The sequence below is a fragment of the Vidua chalybeata genome, chromosome 13 (assembly GCF_026979565.1).
Source record: "Vidua chalybeata isolate OUT-0048 chromosome 13, bVidCha1 merged haplotype, whole genome shotgun sequence".
NCBI classification, from domain to species: domain Eukaryota; kingdom Metazoa; phylum Chordata; class Aves; order Passeriformes; family Viduidae; genus Vidua; species Vidua chalybeata.
The window spans coordinates 20,956,119-20,982,037 of record NC_071542.1 but is presented as its reverse complement, the minus strand read 5'-3'; the positions used below and the strand labels follow the sequence as shown (position 1 = coordinate 20,982,037).

At 40.7% G+C, this 25,919-nt stretch overlaps 2 protein-coding genes across 4 annotated transcripts in view; both read right to left on the bottom strand.

Moving 5' to 3' along the window:
• Positions 1–371: 371 nt before the first annotated feature.
• On the bottom strand, positions 372–4,744 carry NAA20 (N-alpha-acetyltransferase 20, NatB catalytic subunit). 3 transcript variants are annotated; one of them, XM_053955042.1, is made up of 6 exons: positions 4,534–4,736; positions 4,367–4,391; positions 4,188–4,278; positions 3,090–3,225; positions 1,991–2,136; positions 372–693 (listed from the first exon to the last, which is right to left on the bottom strand). In XM_053955042.1, the coding sequence occupies exons 1-6, from the start codon at positions 4,584–4,586 to the stop codon at positions 608–610; spliced, it is 537 nt and encodes a 178-aa protein (XP_053811017.1). In that variant the 5' UTR covers positions 4,587–4,736; the 3' UTR covers positions 372–607. The 3 variants fall into 3 exon arrangements, with proteins under 3 accessions (XP_053811017.1, XP_053811019.1, XP_053811018.1); XM_053955044.1 differs by lacking the exon at positions 1,991–2,136 and having other exon boundaries at positions 4,534–4,744; XM_053955043.1 differs by lacking the exons at positions 4,188–4,278; positions 4,367–4,391; positions 4,534–4,736 and adding an exon at positions 3,773–4,151.
• A 7,358-nt stretch (positions 4,745–12,102) lies between these two features.
• Positions 12,103–25,919, bottom strand: part of IQGAP1 (IQ motif containing GTPase activating protein 1) — a 53,951-nt gene continuing 40,134 nt past the window's right edge. The window contains exons 29-38 of the mRNA XM_053954442.1: positions 23,827–24,059; positions 22,935–23,067; positions 22,489–22,591; positions 20,884–21,019; positions 19,504–19,591; positions 18,875–19,087; positions 17,651–17,817; positions 15,844–15,966; positions 14,862–14,970; positions 12,103–13,320 (exon numbers count right to left, since the gene is read on the bottom strand). Coding sequence (XP_053810417.1) covers positions 13,207–13,320; positions 14,862–14,970; positions 15,844–15,966; positions 17,651–17,817; positions 18,875–19,087; positions 19,504–19,591; positions 20,884–21,019; positions 22,489–22,591; positions 22,935–23,067; positions 23,827–24,059 — 1,419 coding nt within the window. The 3' untranslated portion in view covers positions 12,103–13,206. The remainder of the gene's footprint in view (positions 13,321–14,861; positions 14,971–15,843; positions 15,967–17,650; positions 17,818–18,874; positions 19,088–19,503; positions 19,592–20,883; positions 21,020–22,488; positions 22,592–22,934; positions 23,068–23,826; positions 24,060–25,919) is intronic.

Below are 25,919 nucleotides of genomic sequence, written 5' to 3'. Positions count from 1 at the left end.
TTTTTATTGTTTTTTTTTTTTGGTTTTTTTTTTTTTTTTTTTTTTTTTTTTTTTTTTTGTTTTTTGGTTTTTTTTTTTTTTTTTGTGAGGTTTTTTGGTTTTTTTTTTGGGGGGGTGGTTTTTTTTTTTGTTTGTTTGTGTTTTTTTTTGGTTTTTTTTTGGGGGGGGGTTTTTTTGGTTTTTTTTTTTGGCAACCTGTGATTGGCAGGGTTTTGGGGCATCCTGGTTGAGTGTCCTGGCTTCATTTGCCTTCTTCCACCACAATTAACCCGGCATGGGAACTGTTAAATCACAGACTATACAATGAGATGCTTCCTGAAACAGAAATAAATTCCAGCTGCAGCAAAAAACAAAACCAGGAAAAGACCATAGAGGAGGTAATGCCATTTTAATAGTCTCCAAATCTCCAACATGTGAAAGGAAAAATAATAGAGTAAGTGTGGCAGCATACAGCCATTACCAATATAAGCAGTCAGCTTCTCAACATTGCTTTTTAGTATTTTATGGGAAAAACATTTGGCCTAAAACTTCTTATCCATAAGTTGTTGGGGGTTATAGGAGATGGAACCTGACCCTTAGTAAATTGCATGAGAACCACAGCTTAAAGTTACTCGATGTCTTCTGGTCTCACAGGATGAGGGAGAGGTATAACTGATTTCTTCTCTGTATCTCTGGAAAGAGCTTTTCTCATATCTATAGCAACAGGAAGAAATGTTATAACAGTAATGCAGTCATTGTACAAAGCCATATCAGGTGAATTCTCTATTAAAATAATTTTTAATCAAGAAAATTTCCTGGAATCATAAGACTACCTCAAGTTGGAAGAGACCCATAAGGATGCAACTCCCTGCTCCACACAGTACTACCTAAAATTATACCGTATGATTAGGAACATTGTGCAGATATTCCTTGAACTCTGATGGGCTTGGTGTCATGACCCTTTCCCTGGAGAGACCATTGCAATTACCAACCATGCTCTCGGTGAAGAGCCTTCTAACATCCAGTCTGAACATTCCCTGACACAGCTTTGCTCCATCTTCTCAGGTCCTGTCACTGGAGGGAGGAGATCAACACCCCTCTCTGCTGTCCTTGGAAGTTATAGACTGTGACAAGGACACACATCAGCTTTCTTTTCTCCAAGTGGCACAAACTCATGGACATCAGCTGCTTCTCCTAAATCTTGCTCTTGAGACCTCTCACCATCTTGGTTGCTCTCCTCAGGACATATTGCTGTCCTTAATGTTGCTCAATGGCAATGATAGCAACTGATATAAAACACTGCATGAAACTCAGCCAAATGGAAAGGAAATGACAAGCTAAAGAGACAAATATATGACTTAAGTCACATGCAGCAATGGTAGGTGTCTATTTGAGCCTTTGCATTTCACAGTGCTCCTACATATCAAATAAACAGTGCAAAAACAGAAACGATACACAGCCTGGCCATGTAACCCTTTGGGAGGATAATTTTAAAAAGGACCTAGAAAAAGGAAGCACCCGGTAGTTCACTTTTGTTAACATAATTAACATTAACATACTTGAATTTCCATGTTCCTTCCCTTTTAAATTGAAAATGTTACCTAATTCTTTGCCGTTGCTGAATGCTGACAATTGTTAATTTATAGGTAGACATCTCAGAAAAACAAAGTTTCAAGTCCCTGTTATGGGATGAAAGGAAGAAAGCACTGACATTCCTTCTCATTTATTCTTGTTCTGCAGTTGATTTTGCCAGAGATGCCACAAAATGTGTAAATGGCAAGACTAAGTTTTGTAACTGATGTAATCTTAAGTAGGAAAAGTTACAAAAATACAAAAGATACAAAAATCCCATTAATAAGCAACTATCTGAAATTGTTTCATATAATTGTTTCAAATTGTTTCAAGTTTTTTATGTTTCATATAAAAAAAATACTAATAGTCTTACAAACAAGCCCAGGAACCCTCAACATGAGAATAGTTCCATTCAATGTGAGACCAAACAAGAACTTACCATAAGCATCTTCATCTGGCTCCCCACTGCTAGCTGAGTAGTACTCTAAGACTGTTCGGTACACACTGTAGCCTAGTTGCTTATACATATTTACAGCAACCTGATTTGATACTCTCACAAAGAGATCGACAAAAAATCCACCCTTTCTTTAGCAGGGGAGGAAAACAAACAAACAAACAAAACCACATTAAGGAATGGCAGGTAAATGTATTTCTAAGTAACAACCCATAAATTGTAATGAAACCAAAGCAAGTCCAATGTAGTATACTAATTAAACATCTTTCCCAATGTAATAACAGATACGCTCCTTTACCAAGGGAAAAATCAATTACAGACAAGGATTTAATTTTGTTTTTGTCACATGGCCATTCTATACCAGTCGGTGGGTTCAGAAATTTCATCACAAAGAACAAGAGAAGTTAAATGCCCCATAGGCCTAAATACAATTTAAAAAGTATCCACATTTTAGATGGCTTGGATTAGGAGGAGTGGAATCAGTCACAAAATTCAGTTGCCTAACAGGAGATGACAGACCCTTAATTTCACAAGGCAAATTTTTCAAAACATAATACTACTTTCTGGTCTTATCAACCATAGTGGGGTTGCCCTACCAGAATTCACTTAAGGACATTTCCCAGTGGGTTCATGTGACACTAAATTAAATTTTCTCAGGTATGAGTAACCAAGCACAGGATGGCAAGTAAACTAAGATACTCTTTGCAGTACAAAATTTGTTCAGGATTGTGCCTGAGGGCATTGCACAAAGCCCACAGTTACTGAACAAGTATGTTGGAGGCCCTACAGGAAACAGTGCTGATGTTTCACAAAGCTCTTTTCCTGTCAAGAAATGTTCTTTTATACAGTATCTCTACTGGAATTCAGGCTGTGCCCTCCTCACTCTGGCTTTCAGAGAAACCCTGAGATTTTAAACTGCTAAGCAACTTTCATAACTCTTTCTCTCCAACTATGAGGAATTTCAGAAAATCAGAACACCATGTAAAGCAAAATACTGCCACGTAAAACAGGGACAGGTTTCTGTAGAAATACTACTTTTAAATGTTACTTTAAAAGATAAATTTAAGATAGACATACTACTCACTTTTCTGAAATTTCTTCCAGTAGCTCCATCAGTTTAGCAGCCAAACCCAGCCGTCGAAATTCTGGTGCAACAGAGAGAGCAGTAACGTGTCCATGCCATTCTTCCCTAGCCACAGAGCCTTCGGCTTTGCCCATGACTGTGAACATACAGAGCATCAGTGCAGCAGCACCTTTGGAGTAATGCACTGCCTGCAGCCAGACAACTTCACAAGAAGGAAACACCAAACAAGTTTGCAAATTCTTTGCTTGAGATGACTTCTAAATGCAAATTTTAAGTAATTCTCACAAGTCTCACTGAACCAAAACTTAAATTCTGACTGAAATAAAGGAGGAATAGAGGGCTAGAAACCCAAAACTACCATCCCAGCAACTATTTGAGACTTTTGGAGATTATGGGGGAATAGAGCTTGGGCAGCTTTGCCAGTCTGGCAATAGAAAGCTAAGGTCCTGCAAACACAATGTGTTTAAGGAAAAAAAAAAAAAAAAAAAAAAAGAATGGAAGTGGGGATGGTGTTTTGGGGGGGCTTTTTTTTAGTTTCTCTCCTTTCTACACTGGGCCAATCCAGTGTTAGTTTATTGATGAACATTCACACTTCCACCCTGTGCTTTTATAGATATCATAGTCACTGCTAATAAGCAACAAGTGTGGTGGGTACAGAGAAATGTTCTATACAGCACACATACTTTCTCCTGGCAGTTCTCTTTGGCATGATTTCTGAAAAACACAAATATTCCACAGCAAATTAGCAAATGACATCCAGGCCCAGAGCTTTCCCTTACAGGGCAACGCAAAATGCAAGCCCACCACTTTTACTGACTGTGTGTGGGGACTTAATTTCAGATTACAGAAATACCCATTCACTAAATACGCGTGGATGTTATCAGAGCCAAGGCTCCTCGTTGCGCTAGGAACATCAAACTGGAAGCTACGGCCATGAGTCCTACATAATACCCTAAAACATTTAAGAAACGGGAAGACGCAACGCAAGGTTCCTCTTCCATGCTGGACATTTGGTAAACGCGAAGAAAACCTCCCGCGTTATAATCCCCGAAATAGGCAACGAAGGCAGACGTTACCGCCGGAACACCCGGCACTCACTGTAACCCATCAGCTCCCCGCCGGGCGCCTCGGCGACGATAAAATACTCGGGCCAGTGGGCGAGGTACTGCAAGTAGAAGGGAATCCCGTACTGGGCGATCAGTTAAGGAGCAACTGCGGCCGCCACGGCTGCGCCGCCCGCGCCCGACGCCGCGCCCCTGCCCCGGTGGGAAGGATACGGTCTCGGTCAGCGGGTCCAGATTGCTGTGGGGGAAGAGAGTGCGGCGCTCAGCATGGGCCCGGGCCCGGGCCCGGGCGGCCGGCCGGCGGGGCGCCGCGAGAACCCCGCGGCGTGGGGAAGCGCGCAGGGGCTCGGGGGCAGGAAAAGGGGACAGCCGGCGCTCACATGTTGTTGAATCGGAAGAGGTCGTCGCAGGTGAAGGCGCGGAGCGTTGTCATGATGATGGCGATCACGACGCTGACGTTAAGCGTGGCAGTGATGACGGTGCCCCGGAAACACTCGCGGGCCCAAGGGCCACTTTCGCCGCGGGAAGGCGGCAGACGGCGCGCCCGCCCCCTACACAGCCCTGCCCCGCCCGCGGAGCCGGCCCGCCCCGGCCCGCGCCTGAGGCCGCCGCAGCGGGCCGTGCCGAGAAGGGGCGGGGCCGCGTAGGGGGGCACGGCCGGCACTGCTGAGCCGGCCCGCAGTGGCGTGCGGCGCGGTGGGGCAGGGCCCAGCGGGGCCGCAGTAGCAGGAATGCTCTGAGCTTGTCCAGCTCCACCCCGAGCAGTCACAGGCTACACGTAACACGACGTGACCGTAATATGCGAGACTACCATACGCAGAAAAAAACAATTCTGCACCTGGAAAGATGTCGCCGGACGAGGTCGGACACACACTGGAACTGCCGTGCCCAGCACATACTCGCCTCATGTGGAATGAATCCCACAGCTGCTCTCAGCACCAAAATATCACTGATGCTGAACACCCCTCTGATGACACTGCACTGATTTAAGCACCTCACTCGTCCCACTCTGCAGTCTTTCCACCTTACTCTCTCAGACCATTGACCCTTCAACTTTGCTTTCAGAGGGCTGCGAGTCAGAATCCATCCTCAAGAAGAGCAGCATCTATTTAACTGGGATGCTGCTGCCATCAGCAGTAGGTGCCTCTTCATGATTTGCAAAAACAAAGGGCTGGAGGTCATGCCAGCCAACATGGACCTCTTCCACAAAAATACTGTCCTCAGTAGTGGACTATACTCCACTCACCTGTTGCACAGCATCTCCTGTGGCACCCAAAAAACCAAAGAAACAAGATGTCCATGAGCATAAGCAAATGCCCATAAGCATTCACCTACTCCACATGGCCTGCTGTGCCATTCCTCTAACTTCCATTCAAATGCTGAGCTATTTCTGAAGTTACCACTGCAAGGGACCCAGATCACTGTAGTTATTCTGAAGGAAGGTTTGCCCAAAAGTTGGAGGCTTATACTGTGGGTTTGATTTTTGTCCTTGAAAATTCTGCATGAGATGCAGTAAATGGAGTTTGGGTACATGTTTTGGGATGATGAAAGAGGCCTTTCTTGACCTGGAATTTGGAATCAGGAGATGCTGGCAAGGCTACTCCAGACAGAGCGTAGCCTGTCAGATTTGAGATCTGTCAGGTTTCTGATAATTTAAGGGTCAACGTTTTGGTAAGAGAAAGTTGGATTCAACGTCTGTAGTTGTGGTGCAACAGTGATGTGGGATTTCAGAGTTGCCAGAAGCAGGAAGAGACTACACTTTTCAGGATGGTGGTGGAGGTGTGAGGGAGAATATGAAACTTGGGAGACGGAATATACCATTTTAAGGCTGGTTTAAGGCTTTCATTTGTGTTAACATGTGTTCACAGGCAAGAAATTTCCATAGCAGGCATTTACAATACTATGATTTACTCAGGCATGCTTGTCAATTATCTGCTGCTAAGACAATTTTCAACTCTGAGTTAGAAAGCACTCACATTTATCTATTAGCATGCAATATCACAGGGTGGTAGAAGCAAAGATAATTAAGATTTTAAAAGTAAGCTGGATCATCTACAGGTACCACTTCCATAAATTCACCATTTGTTCTTCAGAAACATCATAATGCTCTTTATTGATTTCCAAATACAGAAATGTGCTGTAAAACCTTGAGAGAGAAGCAGCAACCTATTATGCCAGAAAACCTCCCAGAACTATAAATAAAAACAAAACCCCCCCAAACCTCTACTAAAACCACACAACCACCACCCCCCTCTCCCCCTACAAAACAAACAAATGAAAAAACAACCCAAACACAAAATACCCCAAAACAACAAGGTCTGTTAGGACTGAGTTTCTGCAGGAATAAAGCAAAAACCTGGAAGTCAACATTTCCTCAGGAGTATTTTATCTTTATTTTATCTTTATATTTCAATATTTTATATTGAATTTTCTACACTTCAGCAATCAAAGACAGCTAAAAATAGTATTAAATGACTGCTAATGTAACATAGAAAAGCTGTCCCAAAGGTGCTCTCCTTAGATATAGGGAAAGGCTCTTCAGAGCTGCTCTTCCAAGAAGATACAAGTATTTCATTACTCAAAGCTAGAAAAGCATTTAGACTTCAGGTTCTGGGCTTTTCTTCAAGAATTCTGAAAAGGGAAAAGGTCTTCCTATAAGCTCCTTAGAAATACAGAACTCTTCCTATTTTAAGAACACAAAAACACTTTCCAAATGACAGATTGGAGTTAATAGATTTCTTCCTCAACTGGGAATAAAATAACTGCTTGCAAAAAAATAAAAAGTTACTTTATTTTTTAATGCATTTGTGGAGAAGGGAGCAGACATGGGCAGCTGCAATAAAAACAGCTAATGCCTTTACAGACCATTAACAAATAAGCCAAGTGTTCAACAGGAATAAGTCTCACAATACTTATTATTTTATCTGTCCAGCACTCTTGAAAGATAAAAAACTTTATCTGCCATTTCACTAGGACAATATCAATTACTTCCACTTGAAACCAAAGAGAACTGACCAGCTAAATCGTAACTGCTCTCTCAAGCAAAAATCCACAGCACCAGCCTCTTGACAATGTTATCTCAAAAGCTTCTTCCTCCCTCAGCTAGACAAATGTCAGCTACAAGACTTATTCAGTGGCTGGGCTAGCAAAGAATGAAAGTTAGTGTATAGGGATTCTTAATAAAAACTCATAATTTAATTAGATCAGACAAAACAACAAGAGAGATGAAGACAATTTAACCTACACCAGACTTCAGCTTGCAGATCATTTCACAAAACAAAATAATAAACCCGAAGAACCCATACACGCACCGGAAAACCCACCACGAAACAGAGTGTTTTTACACAGATCTTCCAAATGGTCTTGTGCGGCCAGTCTTGTGAGAAATGGTTTGCATTGCAAGCGTTATGGGGAACCAAACCAGATTTTGTAAGGAATGGCAACTGACTTCACTGGGGGATACATGTGCGTTGTAAGGAATGCGTTCCCCAGTTACGCCTTCAATGGCAATTCTACCCTGTTCTTCCTTCAGAGTAAACTGCAGCCTCTGCAAAACCCACCTGGACCATGAGTTGAGTTACACTCACACAAAAGTTGAAATCTCCAGTTGAAATTCTCATGTGTATTTTATTTAGAAAAAAATATCACTCACCGTATCTCCCGGTCTGTCAGCAAATCCTCCAGTCTCCTCATCCTGGCATGCCAAAATAAAGAAGCGCAGTTTCTCTCTGTCAATCCACTGTATCCTACCAATCATCTTAAAAGAAGCTAGCACCCACCACAGATAACATACATCAGGTAACTGGCAAGCAGAGAGGCAGATTAAATATTTGCTCGGGTTTTAAACATAATGTTGCAAATTTTACTGGTAATTCTGCACTTTATCAGGTGCGCTATCATAATACTCTTGTGGAGACACAACACTTAAGAGTGTCTTTGGAGTAAAAAAATTTCTTGACAGCATCTCTTTTCAGTGAACTTCTGTTTTCAGGAAGAGAAAATATCTTTTTCAAACTTCTTCAAGAAACAAGACCACAAGGATGTGATTTTTAAAGACTTCACCTTCTGTGAGAGAGGCTGAAAAACCACAGCGCTTCTTTCAAGAGGAAACACAAAGAAGTTCATATCAACTATTTGTATTTTGGGGGCAAGGGGGGAAGCAGGGGAATCTGTTGGTTGATTATCTATTTGCCAGAGATTTTTCTAGGTTACACAAATCTCTAGTGTGATGTGGAACACTATGACACTCAGGATTTACATCCAGTAGAACAGTAATTTTTATACAAATCCTACAGAAAAGATCATTCCCCAAGTAAGAAAATATTAAAGACCCAGTTTAACAGGATAATGGTTCAAGTGGTCAGCAAGACATCCTTCAGTATGTCTACTTTGCTATACTGAGGACTCAAACGAAGCATAGGTAAGGACTGCATGACAGGTGTTAGTAACAAAAGAAAGAATCAGGATAAGGCCTGACTTCTTTGAAAAGCTTACTAAATGTTTTATAGAAGTCATGACATTTTGCAGTAGTTCAGCTTCAGAAAAAGCAATCTCTGTTGAGATTTGAACAAAGAAAAGAAGCCACACGATACTTTCTCTGGTCGTCCATTGAGACCTCCAGAAGGTAACTGACATTCACAAAGCCACCAACCCAGCAAGTCAACATTTACTTGATGCGACTGGTCTGTTATAGCCAGAAATCCTGTGCAACAATAGATCTAAAATTACAGACATAATTTTTTTGTGTATTTAATAACTAAATATAGTTTAGCAGACTAAATGCAGGAAGATCTCAAAACAGAAATACAGTCATGTAAACAATGCAAAATAAACTCACATACATTTCAACTTTTAGTTTCAAAGACTTTTCCTTCATAAGACCATGTTATTGTTATAGTTCTTTTTGTTAAAAAGTATCAGTAGCACAATTTGTAATATTTCACTAATATAAGACATTACTGCAAGGTTTGGAAAGTGATCCTAGGAGCCATACAATTTTATTTTAAAAACACAGACTCTCAAGCCAGAGTAGTCAAACTGACTTCTGCAGGTTGGATATGGCCTTTATGAAAATTTTGCATCCAGTCTATGGTTTGTTCCTGTACCGGCCTTTTACCCTAACACTTGCAAACAGTAAACAAAAAATTAATTCCCTAACAGAAACAGGCTAACTTGGATCATTAACTATCTTGGCAATTCCCTATGTGTTTGGTCATGTCACGCTTACTTTCAAAGTGCCATGTAATATATCTGCATTGATTAAACCCCTTTTAATTTTATTAATCCCCTTAATTAATTAATACAATAATTTTATTAATTTTAATTTAATCTCATTTTAATATTAATTTTAAAATTAATAGGTTTTGCCTGGGAGATAACATCTATGGTGCAACAGCATACTTTGGTCACATTTCATGCGGTCACTAAGAAAGCAGTGAAGCACAAAAAGCCAAGAATCATAGAATCATTAAGGCTGGAAAAGGCCTCTGAAATCATCAAGTCCAACCTTTAACTGAATACCACCAAATAACACTACACTATATCAGGAAGTGCCACATCTACACATTTTTGGAACACTTCCAGAGATGGAGACTCCACCACTTTCCTAGGGAGTCTGTTCCAGTGCTTAACCACTCCTTCAGTGAAGAAATTCTTCCTAATATGCAACCTGAATCTCCTGCAGTGCAACTTGAGGTCATTTTCACTTGTCCTGTTACTAACTGACTGGGAGAAGAGACGGACCTCCACCTTGCCACAACCTCCTTTCAGGCAGTCTCTCCTGAACCTTCTTTTCTCAGGACTAAACACTCCAGTACCCTCCCTCAGCTGCTCCTCACAGGCCTTATGTTCCACACCCTTCCCCAGCTCTATCACCCTTCTCTAGACATACTCCAGCACCATAATGTCCTTATGGAAGTGATGGGCCAAAACTGCCCTCAGGATTGGAGGTGCCCCAGCAGTGCCAGCACAAGGGACAGCAACTGCCCTGGTCCAGTGACCACCCCGTGGCTGGTACAGGTGCCAATGGCCTTCTTGCCCACCTGCGCACACCTGGGCTGATATTCAGCTCCTGTCAGCCAGCACCTCTAGGTCCTTTTCTGCTGGGCAGCTTTCCAGCCCCTCTTCCCCAAACCTGGGGCATTCCACAGGGTTGCTGTGACACAAGTGCAGGACCCGGCACTTGGCCTTGTTGGACGTCACACAGCTGGTCTTGGCCCATAGATCCAGCCTTTGCAGAGCCTTCTGCCCATGAATCAAAACTTCCACACAAACTGGCCCTTCCCGTGACCTTATTGAGCATGCACTTGATTCCTTTGTCCAGACCACCGATGAGGATATCAAATAGGACTGACCCCAAAAACTGAGCCCTGGAGAATCCCATTTCTGACCCTTCACCAACTGGATTTAACATCATTCCCCACTACTCTCTGGGTCCAGCCATGCAGCCAAGACTGCACCTGTCCAAGATATGGGCTGCAGCCTCTCCAGGAGAATTCTGTGGGAAAGCACGCCAAAAGCTTTACTCAAGTCTGGGTAGACATATCCACTGCCTTTCTCTCATCTACTAGGCAGGTCACCAAGTCATAAAAGGAGGTCAGGTTGCCAATAATCCCAGAAAACTACTGACCTTCCATGGAGGTGAAAGAGAGAGCTTTTTAAGGAGTATGTGAGTAAGCACAACAGATTGAATTCTCACGGGAAATGCCAGCTGCAAACAGAGTGGGTTCAGCTATTGAACTAACTTCCTTGAACACTAGAACATGGTCCAGCCATTTAGACTATACGGGCAATGCTACTGTACATTAAAACTATAAGGTAAGTACATGTAACAGATTTAACTTTTTTTCTTGATTTTAAACAAAGAAGGGGCAGGAAACCCAACACTAGTCAACAAAATGCCTCTAATATTTTCATGTGATGAGATGAATCCTAGCTATGGCATTACTCACCATAATTATGCAAAATAAACAGGTAACTGCAACAGCATTAAAAGTTGATTTTTTTCCACACATTCAGATTAAGTGCACTAAACTTTTCCATGAAAAGAAAAAAAAATAGGAAAGGTAAATTTAAATTTAAAATTATTTCCATTATGTAAATTTCCTGATGAAAGAAGTTATTTAGATTGTATTACTCAGGAGATCTCCTAGGTTTTTTTTCTAATTATACTACTGCATTTTCTTCTCAAGTACGTTTGACTGAGCTTTTTTCAGAATTTACTGTCACCAATAACAGTGTGTAAGACTAGTAATTCTAGCTAATAAATATTCCCATTACTAGCTTAGGTATGTCATCTAAAAACTGACTTTCCTCAAAAAATTAAGTAATTCTTGACAGGATCCATGTCTTGTTTTTATTTGGGTTCATTGGCTGATAAATCTCAGACTATACAATTGACCTTTACGTTTCATTATGACCTGTTTCAGAAACAGTGATAAATCTTGTTCACCGTCTCCATTGATATCCATTTCAAATTCTGTAAAAATCCTCATGGTAGCAGTTACAAAATCACTAATTACCATCTGTCTCTTGGCAGGGCCATAAACTCCCTGATGAAACATGAGGTGAAAGCTAAATGGTTGATGTGCTCCATCTTTCTTGGGCTCGGTAAGCAGTTTTTGTTATCGGGTCGGACCACACATACACCAACACCAGAGTATGTTTAAATACAGTCTAAACACCAGCAAGTTTACATATTTCCTTCCAAGAGAACTGTAGAAAAGTTATACTCAGTGACACAGACATTCCAAATACTAGGAGTGTCTTTCAGGAGGAAAAATGATATAAAAGAAAGAACTTGCCTCGGTGTAGATCAAAAAGTTCGTTTAAACTCTGAATGGTAACCTGAACAAGCAGGCCAACTTGAAATTTCCAGGAGATATGTCCCTTAAAAAAAAGTGAAGGAAAAAAACGGGGGAACAGCTGAAGCAAATTAATTTAAAGGTCAATTATATTTTTTAAGAGTCTCTGCATTTTTATTGGATATAGCAGAACAGCCTGCACCACCACCACTGTAAAAAAGCCCAGACAAAACCCCCATACAATAACAAAAGATACAGGAACTTGAGTGTAGCTAGAAAAAAATTAACTTTTTAAAAGCTAATTTATTTGAGATAGGCTCTACCTACAGACTTGTCCAAGGAAGAAAACGAACGTTTGTTGCATCAGACACAGATATATAGAACATTGCTCTAAATTGGGAAAAAAAAAAAGTGAATTTTACATTTCAAATGCTTTGCGAGCAACATTAAAAGTTAACATGTCACAAGGCATTGTTTCAGCTAGCGTCCCCTTCCACAAAAATCTTTTTATCTATAAGCCCTAGTAAATACATTCCAAGTCCCTCCATTGAAGGGGGCACCTGTAAATTACTACAGTGTGATAAACAGAAGCAAATCAAGAAAAATGAGACACTAAAGCTGCTATGTGTGGATGCAGTACATAATCACAAATAGCTCAGTAACTATTTATGATGCTTACTGATTACCCTGACCACAGTAGTTCAAATCTTGGCAACTGGCCGCTGCCACCTCTACCAATGCAAGCTTGCAAACAAACTAATAACCTGGACCTTGACCATGTTTTCCATTGGTCATCGCTGCTTGAGAATAACTGGAGTCCAAACACCACCTGCAACCCTTTTTGGCTCTCAGGAAGAGGCTAACAGACCTCTATATACTGCCAGCTTTCTCTTTGCACAGGCAACAAGAATTCAAGCCTCACAAAGCACACGGTTAGGCAAATTAAGCATTCAGATGGCCTAAGTATACTCTAATATTAGTTTAATTCCCAAACCCATGTAAAAATACATTCTAAAATAACCTCTTTAAAGGGGATCTTCAAAGTTGAAGATTATAAATAAACAAGAAAACAACTCCCTGCAGACTCAATCAAGGTTGTCAATTCCCAAGAGGTTCTTAGTCCTCCTTCATGATACATTCGATACAATTAGGACACGGTGGGAATATACTGATACATCACTACATTATTAGAAGTTGTACGTGCAGGTTTCTATCCATCTCCCCTTTCACAGACTTGCTGGCAGAGGTTGGTTACTTCCCATAAAATTTCTTATTCAGAAGAAAGATCAGAAGATTGACGTTCACTTTTGCTCTGTCGAACAACTTCATGACAGCAACACCTTCATACTGCAGCTGCAAGAGATCCTGCCAAAGAGAATATCTTAATGAGTGAGGAATCCTCAAGAACTGACAGGGGATATAAAAGACCCTGTAGTACAGTACATATTAAGGAATATCAACAAAAAATTGTTATCTTACAGCGTAAGATAGAAAAGCGAGAGACTTATTAAAGAGCCACTTTTACTGTGTAAAAAACAGTCGTTCTAAGGCATTTAAGATCTTTATTATTTTAAGCAGTGGGTTAAAAAAAAAATTACAATAGAGAGCAGAAATAGAAGGCCATTCTAAGTAAGCCAAATTTCAGATCTATCCATCTCCAGCCTTGCCATTTGCACAGTAGCCATAAAGTTGCTGTAACATTTAGAACATTTAGGTTTCCTATGTGCCTAATTCTATCATGTACCCATGAAATATTACAACATTCCACAGTGTCCCTTTCTGAAAGCTTTAGTTGCCACAGATCTCAGGGAAGCAGCTTACAGCACTTCAATCTACGGCACAGAAAGAAATGGCATCTCAGTCGCTATGCATACGATGTTGATTCAATCTCTCAGGTGTTTACGTAGGCACTATTTCTAGTTATACTTTGCTTTGTCAGTAATACACCGGCACTGATTTTATCTCGCCAATTAAATTCTTTCTGCAATCCCACTCCTGCAGGTAACACGGTAGGTAGGTGTAGGCATGTGGGTGGACGTATGTGATGTTGTATCCCTTGTTGCTGTCCTCTGACAACATCTGCTTTATCTGCAAAACACTGCTACAAAGGCATAGTGGTATAGTATACCATGTGCCTGAGAAGCGAGTGACCTTGGGTAGCCCCATGAACCAACAAGTTCATGACCAGCTCTGACAGATGAGGACCGGAACATACTAGGGGAGTCCTCAAGGCAAACGAAAGGTGTGAGGCAATGCTGTCCATCCCAACAGCCAAGCTGGCATGGACTAACCGCAATGCAAGGTGCTCCTGCGCGCAACCTGTTTCACGAGGCCTGAGGCTTCCACGACTAACAAACCTAACAAAGACCAAGATGGATAGGGGAAGAAAGGGACAGAGAGACCAGGCGTGAAAATACTGCCATGAGAAAAAGAACAGGGAACCATTTGGGAAAAGGTCAGTCAGCACGCCTGTCCTGGTAGCCTAAGTAAGGGCTGACACCTAAGGGGGGGTCACCTAAGAACTGGAAACAAACAGGTAAGTATACAGTAGCAGAAAAAAATACCAACACACAATGACTGGCTGAAGCCAGTCATCACACAGAAGCCCAGGTGACTGCTGCCACAGACTCCCAAGCTGTCTGCTGTAGGAGGAAATTGTTGAAAACGCAAGTGGTTTGTTATGCATACGCATAATTAAGAGCACAGACCGACATCAGGCTTTCATTAGCAAAGAAACAAAAAGCAGTCTGGATCCCGTGTACGTGTTGCATCTGTTTCACCTGCAACAAATGGGTCATTTTGAGAGCACTTTTCCGACTGTTTAGGCAAAAAACGTGTCACTGCTATTTTGATGAAGAGACTGACAGAGGAACTTACATGACACTATTAAATAGGACAGTTCTTACCTGATAATGTAACATAAAGGTTTCCATCTGTACACCCATGAATTTTGCTTTAACCTCAAAATCTCCTACTTCTTCTGTTGGACTGATTTCAAAAATCACGTTTTTAAACCTATGAAATGGAGAAATGAAAAATCACAGGGAGGGAATATATGAGATGAAACGTGAAGATAAATTTCTAAGAATTCTCTTCTTAACTCTTTATTCTATTATCCCCATTTGAAATGAGCCCATATAAGCCAACCAGACTCAATACAACAATGAACGGAAGCCTACAGATTCTATGTCTGGTAAATCACATCTTCACACGAGCGTAGCAGGAAACAGGGTAATTTAATTTAGCTTATACAATCTAAGCAGTCTACTTTACTGCTGCACATTCATGCCTCATTTAGCTCACCAAGTACAAAGTATGACTCAGAGCTGAAATAATTCTAGTAACAGCCAGCTCCTCTGTATTCCACACAAGACATGCCAGCTTCTCAAGGCTAGCAAATTACAGCTGGAGAAACTCAAGCTAGCATAAAGCTGATTTTTCAACAATGAAAGCTATTAACCATAATAACAATTCACCCAAGGAGGTACCCTTCCATAACTGTGGGGGTGACAGAGAAGGGGCTGGGGGAAAGAGGATGTCATGTTTAAATCACATTACACTTCTCAATCAAAGAATTGCTTTGCTCCAACCAGAAAAAGAGAGCTGAAGAGTGATCACTATGCAAGGTGTCTTGGCCCAAGGGATGCCAGCCTAGGTCATCAAAGCAACTTTTTTGGCTTTAATAACTAAGACTACCAACAACACTAAAATTCCAATAGCAAAACTGCAAGATAATGTGACACGGCCTCAAATAGATCTCAAAATTTCTGGTCCTCAACCATCAGTACCTAGACTAGTTCTAAGAAAAAAACAAGAATTCAGCATACCTATTTTCCTGTTCCTCCAAAAATGTTATTTAGCTCTAAAGAGTTTTACGTAGATACTCACTGGTTACCTTGCAGGTCCTCAATCTCTAAAAGCACTCCCTTCTCATGAAGTCGAGCTGCTGTGTATTTCAGAGAAATCTTTTTACTGTTTCTGCCTTTCATCTCTCGAGGTTTCTTGGAGACTCTGGGGAAAAAAGACAAACCAAACAAATTAGAAGGTCACAAGTAAAGACATTTTGAGCAGTAGATTTTCACTCCTATTTGAAAGAGAGGATAGAATCAGTACAGCTAATGAACTATAACTAATGATAGATAATGATGTACTTCTACTAGTCAGTTTACCTACAAAGCACTTGTAGCCCAGATCAGATGTTTCATTTTCTACTAATTACCAATAACATTTAAGCAGGCTAATAATAATAATGATAATATTGAACCAAAGCAAACAAAAAACCAACCAAAAAACAAAAACAAAAAAAATCCCACCCAAAACATAAGCATATGGTACTTCATAAAAAGCAATACCATCTCTCATTAGGCAAAATGGGAGCTAATGACAACTGACATGGAAAAAGCTGAGACTACTCAAAAACTTGCTTGTATTTTCCTTCTGCAAATGAAAAGGGTTCACATTCTCACATCTAACTGGAGAAGACAGCAACTTTTTTTCCCCCCCCAGAAAATCTGATTTGTCTAGCGCTATAGCAGCTGGCTTCATTTGGCATAAGAACAGGGACAATTTGTGATCAAGGGTTTCCTTGTAGGTAACTATGTTATTTTCATTCTCTGTTCCTAAGAAGGATGACAGGACAGACTGACTGAGCAGCAAGTGCCTGTGTGGACAACAAGCTTCGTACCACCGGACTTTCTTCTCCCAAAGGGACCAAAAAGTCATTCAAGATTGTCTTTTTGACACCATTCATGGCGAGGACCTCACCCTGTATTTTCTTACTACTGCTGAGACTATTGCTGTGGGAAAGAGCTTGGACAAGGAGCTTTGAGCAGATAGCATTGTGGTTCTTCTTAGCAACACGTGCTTTCTTGTAAGAAGCACCTCTAGGGCCATGGAATCACCCGCTGCAGGTCATCAGGTTCAAGACCAACTAAGGAACCTGAAGGTGTGGAAGTCCATGGACCCTGATGAGATGTATCTGATGAGATGGGTCCTCAGGGAACCGGTGGAGGAAGTGGCTAAGCCACTATCCATCATATTGAGAAAATGTGGCAGTCCAGCGAAGCTCCTACGAACTGGAGAAGGAAAATAAGGAAGACGCAATCTGTCTCACCTCTGTGACTGGCAAGGTCCTCCTGGAAACTATGCTAAGGTACATTGAAAACAAGGAGGTAATTGGTGACAGCCAATATACCTTCACTCAGGTGCCTGGCCAATTTAGTGATCTGCTACAACGGGGTTAATACACCATTTCTGGATGAGGTTTCTGACTTCCTCTGCATTTCTGACTGACAATAATCATCTACCTGTATTTGTGGAAAAGCATTCAACAACAGTGTTCCAACATTGGGTGGAACATTCAATTGTTCCACCCAACATCCTTGCATCTAAACTGAAAAAACAGGGATTTGATAGATGGACAACTTGATGGATAAGGATCAACTGGATGGTTGCATTCAAAGAATTGCAGTCAACAGCTTCCCTGTGAGGGTGGTGAGGCCCCGGGACAAGTTGCCCTGGGAAGCTGTGGCTACCCCATCCTAGAACAGTTCCAGCCCAGGCTGGATGAGGCTTGGAGCAACCCGGTCTAGTGTAAGGTGTCCCTGCCCACGGCAGGGTGGTGGGAACCAGATGGTCTTTAAAGGTCCCCTCAAAACCAAACCATGCTATGGTTCTACAGTTCCAAGATACTTACTTGCCCTTGCTGGCCAAGTTATCCAAGCAGGTCTTTATGTAACTTTTGTAATAATCTACTTGTTCTCCATAAAAAGTAGCTTTGGAGTTCAAGGCACTGTATGTCTGCTGCAGCTTCACTAGCTCTGCTTTTCTTCTCTGACGGTATCTACGCTGATTTCTGATATCCTACAGCACAGAGAAAGACAGGCAGAGACTTAACAGTCATTTGAGCTCTCCAGGTGCTCCGTGCCAGAGCCACTGAGTATTTGAAATACACCATTTCATTTTGCTTAGTCTTGCTTCCTGCAAGACTTGAGCACTCATTTGCACTTGCCCCATTTTAAGTGTCACAGCCTTTTCTCTGTGATGACTATTTGTGGAACTAACCAACTCTACAAGTTGCACCTTCTGTGGCTTTCTCAAACTTCAGTTCTGTTCTAGCTGTGATGACTAGAGTGGGCACTGAAAGCCCATGATATAAAAGCAGCAATTTTGCTAGCACTGGAAAGTATCTTACAAATCGAGCACTACAGCCATAGCAGCACACAGACTTCATCATTTTTCTTTGTTAGTCAGCCTGTAAGCATCACTTGCCTTAAAAGCTCAACAAGAAAACACTACATTCATTGACTGCTACTTTAATTTGTGACACATATTATCTACAGTACAATTAATTCTTATCAGATCCCTAAAGGTGATTATTTAGTTGGTTTACTTACGTAACATTTCCCAAATAGTTTTTCAGCAAACAGTGTGATATAAAATATATTGTCACTGTAGCAATATACAACAGTACTGGATTCCTTTTCTAAGTTTTTCATAGCCATAGTTTTTTATCATTTAGGGATTCTTTAACGGGCACATTTAAATCAAATTAAAATAACAATTAGGATGTCCTAGAGTTATGAGCAGAACTTCTTTGTGTGAATAAGCTTGTAGAGGCACTACTTGAATTTATGAAATGGAGCAGAAAAACACATCACACCTCAGGACCTCCCTTCCAAGCTATTAAGTTTTTTCTTAAAGTACCTGAGAACCTGGCAACGCAGTCATTTGACTGAATAGAAGCGTAATATAAAGGACTCCCCACATGCCAGGTGGTGGAAATGCTGCAACAAAATGTATGATTTTTCTCTATAAATTAGCTACTTTTCCTTCTGAAAACTCATGCCAGTCTCACGAAGCTGCAAACTGGGAAAACTCCACTATGATTACTAGGAAGCCATCAAATGGTATGGTATACCTTCGCAATGTCATTGATTAGTTCCTGGTATTTATTTTTGGCATTCACTGGCCCCAGTTCTGTCAACTTCTTCAGGCCTGCTTTGATTTTTTCTTTTTTTTCTTGGAGATTCAAGTTGCCATCTTCCTTTACAGAGACAGACTTTTTCATCTTATCAGGAGTTTTAGCATCACGAATGGCCCGTTTCTGCATAGCTCTATGATGCTCTGCTTCCTAGAAGAAGAAAACAAAAACCTGCAAGTTCATAAGCAGATCAATTGCAAGGAGATAAAAAGAAGCAGAAACAGATCATCTGATCTCTGGCATAACACAGGATAAAGAGTTTTGCTTGGCGCTTCCCATACTGACTCAAATGAACACATTTTGATGAACACATTCTACATGTGGGAACCAGGAGAAGCCTACCTATCATCTAAAGTGGTCTTCTACATAAACAATTTCTAGCAACTGCTGCAGGAGAAAGATTCACACGTACAATTTACTTCCACTGTACACCCTCCTGATTATCGTAACACCCTGCTCCATCACCAGTGGAGACAGCTTCACTGCAATACCTAAACGGAGAGGCCCACATATATCTAGATAGACGATAATTTCCAAGTCTAAAACCAGCACAAAGAGCATCATACTTGCTCTGAGGTAGCTGAAGTTTCCAAAATTTCAGTCAGCGTCTCCCCTGGCTGGAAGCGGATTACATCAACAATTAAACGTTTTGTGCTGCAAAGAGATCAAGGAGAATAGGAAAAAAAATTTTAAACACAAAGATCTTTAATACTTTGCTGTTCTGCAACAATGCCAATGTTACTGATTTATTTGAAGTCAGATTATTACTGGATGAGCACTCAGGTAGTCATAAGCTAAACCAGACCAGAACCCTGAGAAGCACTTCACTTTTTGGACAGTGCATTATTGGAAACTGGCTCCTCGAAAGGTTCCTCTCTGTAATATGCACAATTTGCTCCCCAAAACGCCTTCAAATAGCAAGGCGGCTACCCCATATATTAGAAGGTAGCCGCAGTACTGCCACGTGGACCACAGAAACTGCATTCAAGGTGAAAGATAAAGCAGGTAGCAGCCACAGCCCACTTGTGCAACCAGAAAAGCTCTATAATATTATCCACCCATAAGCATGTTTCAGTGATCTATAGGAGGTATCAAAAAACTCCGAAGGATTACTTTCTTATGGGGACAGGAGACAAGATAGATCTCAACTCCAGCTTGGCAATAGACAGGGTCATTTCCTTGATTTGAGCTGAGATTTAATCACAGTCGGTGTCTACTCTGAAGCACTTCTGTCCTTAAGCCACACAATGAAACCAAATAGCATCTCTGCAGTCCAGCTGGAATTATTTTTGGAATCACACAAAGTGCATCACATACTCACCTTCCTCATCATCCACAACTTAAATGACTACCAGTGCAGCTGGTAAATCTTTACTTTTGAAATCAGTGTCTGGTGGGTAGGAAAATACTGATGTATCTTTTAAGAAGTCCAGTTAAAGCTATTTTTGGAGACAAAATCTTCTTGTGGGAGATCACCTGTCTGTGAGGCCAAGTACATGCTGACCCAAAGATTTTTCAATTAAACTATCTAGCATCTGAGCAGGAATGCATCAGAGGAGGTAAACATGCATTTGAATGTCAGGTCACTGCTCTGTATATCTCAGCAATAGGGATTTGCTTAAAACTAGCCAAGAGTCACTATCAGTTAAAAGTTTTCCAGAATAAAGATTCTGGCAATAATAAAATCCCTGACAGTCCATTGCTGTCTTTCCATTAGGGCAATAAGACCTATGCTTCTCAAAATGACTATTAGTCTTCATCAATTAAAAGTCATGCCACAGCATGGAAAAGGACATGGCTACAATCTCAGTGTATCTGGAGTAACAGTCTCCCCACATTTCCTTAAATTATGCCTCAATTCTCCCATTTTCACATGCTGATTAACTGGTAAACTTCCAGTTGCTCCTTCTTTTGAGTAACCTACCAGGTAGTAACCCCCTACTTACTTTAACAGAATTGTCCTTGCATCCATCTCTGCATTCTCATCACCAGGAACATCAAATTTATTAGTGAGTGTGAGAGAAACCTCAGTCTTTGCTAGCATTTCCCTGTTGGGGTCATTAACATTGCCAGAACCTTCCCCTGCAAAGGAGAGCGAGTTTATAGATTAAATCCCATTCTTTACCTTCTTGACTGTTAGGACTCTGTAATTTTTCCCTACATAACAGACACAGAAAAACTAGACTGTTTCCTATACTGTCAAAAGGACACTTCAAAACCTAAACCAACTTTTAAAGACATCATCTTGAATATATTACAGACTTTTTCATAACAAATCTGAGAGAATGCACTGGCCAGAAAAGCACCACAAAATCACCAGTTCGCATGCCTTAAAGATTTACATGTATTCCACACTGTATCTCAGTTTCTGAGATACTGAGACAGAGTGGCTGAACTGCCAAAAGTACTTTAGAAACAAAAATGTGATGATGCCCGTATGTCCACGTCCTCATCAAAATGCACATTTCATGCAAGTTTCAAGCTAAGAGCAAAGCGCTTGTTAGCAACCGAGCTCATCATCATCTCTTCAACAAAGTAAGCTATCCTATCAAAAGAAATTTTCTTGCTCTAATTGCATATGAACTTTCACCAGAACAATTGTTGGTACCTTCTCCCCCATTTTTCAAAGGGCGGCAGAAAGATCTGACATATTAGCCACAGTGAAATAATGCACACAGGAGAAATGAAATGGGGAAGGAGGGCAAGTTCCAGCTAAACCCATGGTCTGTGCTTGTTCAGATAATGCTTCTTACAGTTCTTTGCCAATGCTTGGAAGAAAATGTGCTTGCAATCACTCCTTTAGAAGGTTCCAACCTTTCTCATCAAGTGACTTCAAGGTAAGTGTTTGCTGTCAGAGCATCCTCTCCAAAAACTGTGCCTCGTTTGCCTCCCTCCCCCTCTGCTAGACTAGAAACTTTGAATAACTGCAACATAGAAACCAATGAAGGAGAAAAACTTGTGCATCTTTCCAGAATGTGTTATATCCTGAAGCAGTAAACTATGTCTCAGGTTTCCAGAACAGTTTCACAGATTAGTAGGGTTAGTTCCTTCTCCCCCCAACCAGAAGAGGATAAAATTCTATTTTCCTTTTGGAAAATAACTCTAAAGGAGGGGGAAAATGTTACCTGTCCACATGCCAAAGACCCTTAAAGGAACACACGCTATTTAATACATTTATTACTGCACTCTGACAGGAACACCTACAGATCTCCAGTAAGGAGGACGGATCTTTGCAAACAAGCTGGAACAGGGACACAAGCACAGAGAAATATCTCCAGTGTAATGGAACAAACAAAATATGTCAGTATCCATCTGTCTTCTGCAAACTTCTAGAGTGGGATGAGGTGAGATGGGTGGGGAGAAGAGAAAGAACCCTGTTTTTTTTCAGGGCGGTAAATTACGCAGAGAAAATATACTGCAACAAATCTGCTGCTGCTTTTTAGAGCACGTCCTCCTAAAGGACCTTTGATGATTTCTTACTGTTTCTTTACTGCACTTTAAGTCATTTCAGGTAATATCACATACTACTTTAGCAGAACAAACTAGACCACCTATTAAGGACTCAATTGTAGGAACCTCTCCAAGATCATCCAGCAGCTCGTGAATCGGATCATTGTGCTCAGGAGCAATCGCATCTTGATGGTCTAAGAGCAACTAGACAAATAGAAAAAAAAATTACATTTTAACAATACATCCTTTTCTAGACAGTAGAATTTCAATACTTTAGGCTGGTATCTTTTAGAAAAAAAATCACTGAACTCCAAAGCAGCAATGTCAATATTCAGAGCTGCATCAGTATCACATACTCAAATGCTTTCCAAAGAAACTTAGTGAAGCCATACCTAAATTACTTGATTCTATAAATCAACAAGCTCTCACAAACTACAATCATGACTACTTTCAGCCTTGTATTTGGTACCTTTGCGTTTCAGACAGAAGCAGCATTTTCTTCACAAACACTGCTTATAAGGAGCAATTGTGACTAATGTATACTTACAGTGTGTGTATTGATGATTTCACCGATAGAAATATAAATTACTGGTTTAGTGAGAGTCACCAAGTCTGAATATTCATCAATATTAAATTTATCCTGCAATTCGGGAACCTCACAGGCAGCCTGGAAAAAACGTCTTCAGAACAAAGAAGGAGAGAACACTCAGTACGACTCCAAGAGTCAAGTGATATGTCAAGAGTATTACCTCCCCATGACAATTTCAAGCACAGACTCTCCTCTTTAAACTATGGTACACTGTGGCATACTGCAGTTTGCAGCTTTAACTTAGCACATCAGAAGACACCAAGTAAATTCAATCATTGATACTGGCCATGTTGACATTTGCTCATTTTCAGAATTGACAGAACTGGCTTCAGTGACCTTGTTCTCCTGCCCCCACTGCATTATCGTCCTTTGCCCCCAACTACCTCTGGTTACCCTTTTTCCGAAACACAGGAGATATGACAGTTCTTGAACAAAAGCTTACTTCAACTACATGAATAGCTACATGCCAACCTGCTTTATTCCTGATCACCACTAGATTTTCATGTGGAACCAGGGTTCACATAGGACAGAAGAACGTATGTCTATTCTGGTTGTCCATGTCCAAAGTACTGTAATAAGTACGTGCAAAAGCAACCTTTATTCCAGACACCTGAAACTCCTGACTTTGCAATCTCATGAACATACAATGCATTGCTCATAAATTCCGGGTACACATTTAATCTGCCATTGTCACCGATGCTTGTGGCAGTCTGGAGTCTCTTTAATTTTAAATAGGCTGCATATTTGACAGAGACAGACTTTTCCATATTCTAAATTTACTGTTTTCCCTTTTTACTTGCAACATTACCCTCTGACAAACTTCCCAGCTTAATTAGCTACGGTCTTCTACCTGAATTTCTGGTATGACTGCAATAGGTATTCATTAATGATGCTTAGATGAGCATTGTCTCCCATGAACATCTTATTGGATGCAGCATGCTGTAACATCTTTGCAATGGAACCGAGGTTTCTGCGCTGATCTGTCGTCAGCTGACCTCCAGCTGAAAGGTCGATGATGTCAAATGCATCTGGTGCGACAATGGCTGGATTCATGTAGCGATAGTAGAGTAAGTTGCCAACAATCTGGGAAAGAGAGAAGAAACGTATCAACAAACAACGGTACAGGACGCAACCAAATTTTATTGAAACTACTCTGCGTTTCAATAAATTATTTCCTTGTAAGCCTCTTTCCAACACAAAGGCTCTGCTGTATAGAAGTACATACCATCCCAAAAGATCTAGAGTGTTAAAAAAAAAAAACAGTATCATAAAGATGCAATAGGGCGGTCAACACAGAGGAAAGCCTGAGCACTATCTGTCACAGGACAATACAGCAGCAGATATTCCTATGCGTAAAGATTTAGAACTCCAGCTTACAAAAATGTATGGATAGGAGATACTACAAGTTACCAATGAACTACTGATATGAGCATGAGACAGTCTGCCAGGACAATTAAATGCAACTGAGTTAGCCTAACAGAGGGCAGAATGACCATGGTATAGAGGAATCCAATAATGAAGTTTCAGTATGGAAGAAGAGCCAATTTTTAAAGAAGCATAAAGCATTGGCTGCCATCTCTGACAAAGCAAAAATAGGGAGGAAGAATGGCACACAAAGAAGTTAAATTGAGGAAATTATTTTCCATTTCTTGTCCAAAGCCCTTCTCTCTTTCAGAATAAAAGCCTTCTTCTATAAGCCAGCAACATATTCAGGCACAGACCCCTAGTTAGTGAGAAACCATTTAAGCCAGAAGTAAGAAAATTGAAGTACAGAAAACAAATGGCATTGGATGCTTCAAAAATCCAATTTACCTAGTCAAATGTGAGCAGCAGTACATTTCAAATAACTACAAATAGAGATTATCACATCATCCATATGCTCACAATATTCTTCTACCCTGTATTGGATATTTTGCCAAAAGTAATTCTAGCAATGAAAGGTATTAACGCACCATGCTCATTTAAAGCAAAAGCTCTCTCACCACACGCTCATTTTCAGAAGGCCAGGTCACTGAATCTTGGCTTCATCTGCTTTTCATGTGACTAAAATGTACGGAAGAGACTGGGGACTGAACAAACAGTTGAAAACACTGAGAAAAAACCTAGCATTGCTAAGTCCCAGAAATTAATAACTGGTTTCAGTGAGGCCATGATTGGACAAGCGTTTTATGCAAACCTCTGCTGTACTCCCACAAATTACGCCATGGGATGTTAACAGTCTGCTGATCATTAACAGTCTGTTTACTGCCAGTAAAAAGAAAAAAAAAAAAATCCATGAAAGAATTTGAATTAATGATATTTGAACTTGCAGGGCAAAAAGAACAGTACATTATATGCGTATCTTCGGTTGCTAAACAAAATCTACAGGTAGGTATTGCACACAACTGCAGTTTTGACTTTCATGTGGACAGTTACATTGTTTCCATGAGGATTAACAAAACCTGCAGTTTTCCACCTAAATTTACAGATGGAAGAAATTAATTCACCTGCATAGAAAGAACCGATGTCTCAGAATGGGAAAGCACAGAACTAGAAGAGAGAAGAAAACAGCATTCAGATTGGTAATTATTTTGTAATGAAGCAGAGGCAGAGAAGCTTAAAGAGATGTTGTCAACTATTCTAATAACCAAAGTATATTGTATTAAAAAGTAAAGCATTCATAGGCATACATTCAGATTTTACCAGAAGCCACAAAACCAAAGAAATTTCAACAAAAACCCCAATGCTGTAGTCATCTAAGAGCAACTTTAGTTCTCCAAACCAACTGAAATGCAAAATACAAAATTTACCAGGCATCATGGGAAGAGATTCTCCATATTGCTCTCAAAATATCCCAGTGTATTATAGATGAGGCATTAGGAATATCAGAATTTGGCATATAGACTTTTTAACTTGTCTCTTTAAGGAAGGAGCAGCAGGCAGTGATCACACTAGTTAACCCAA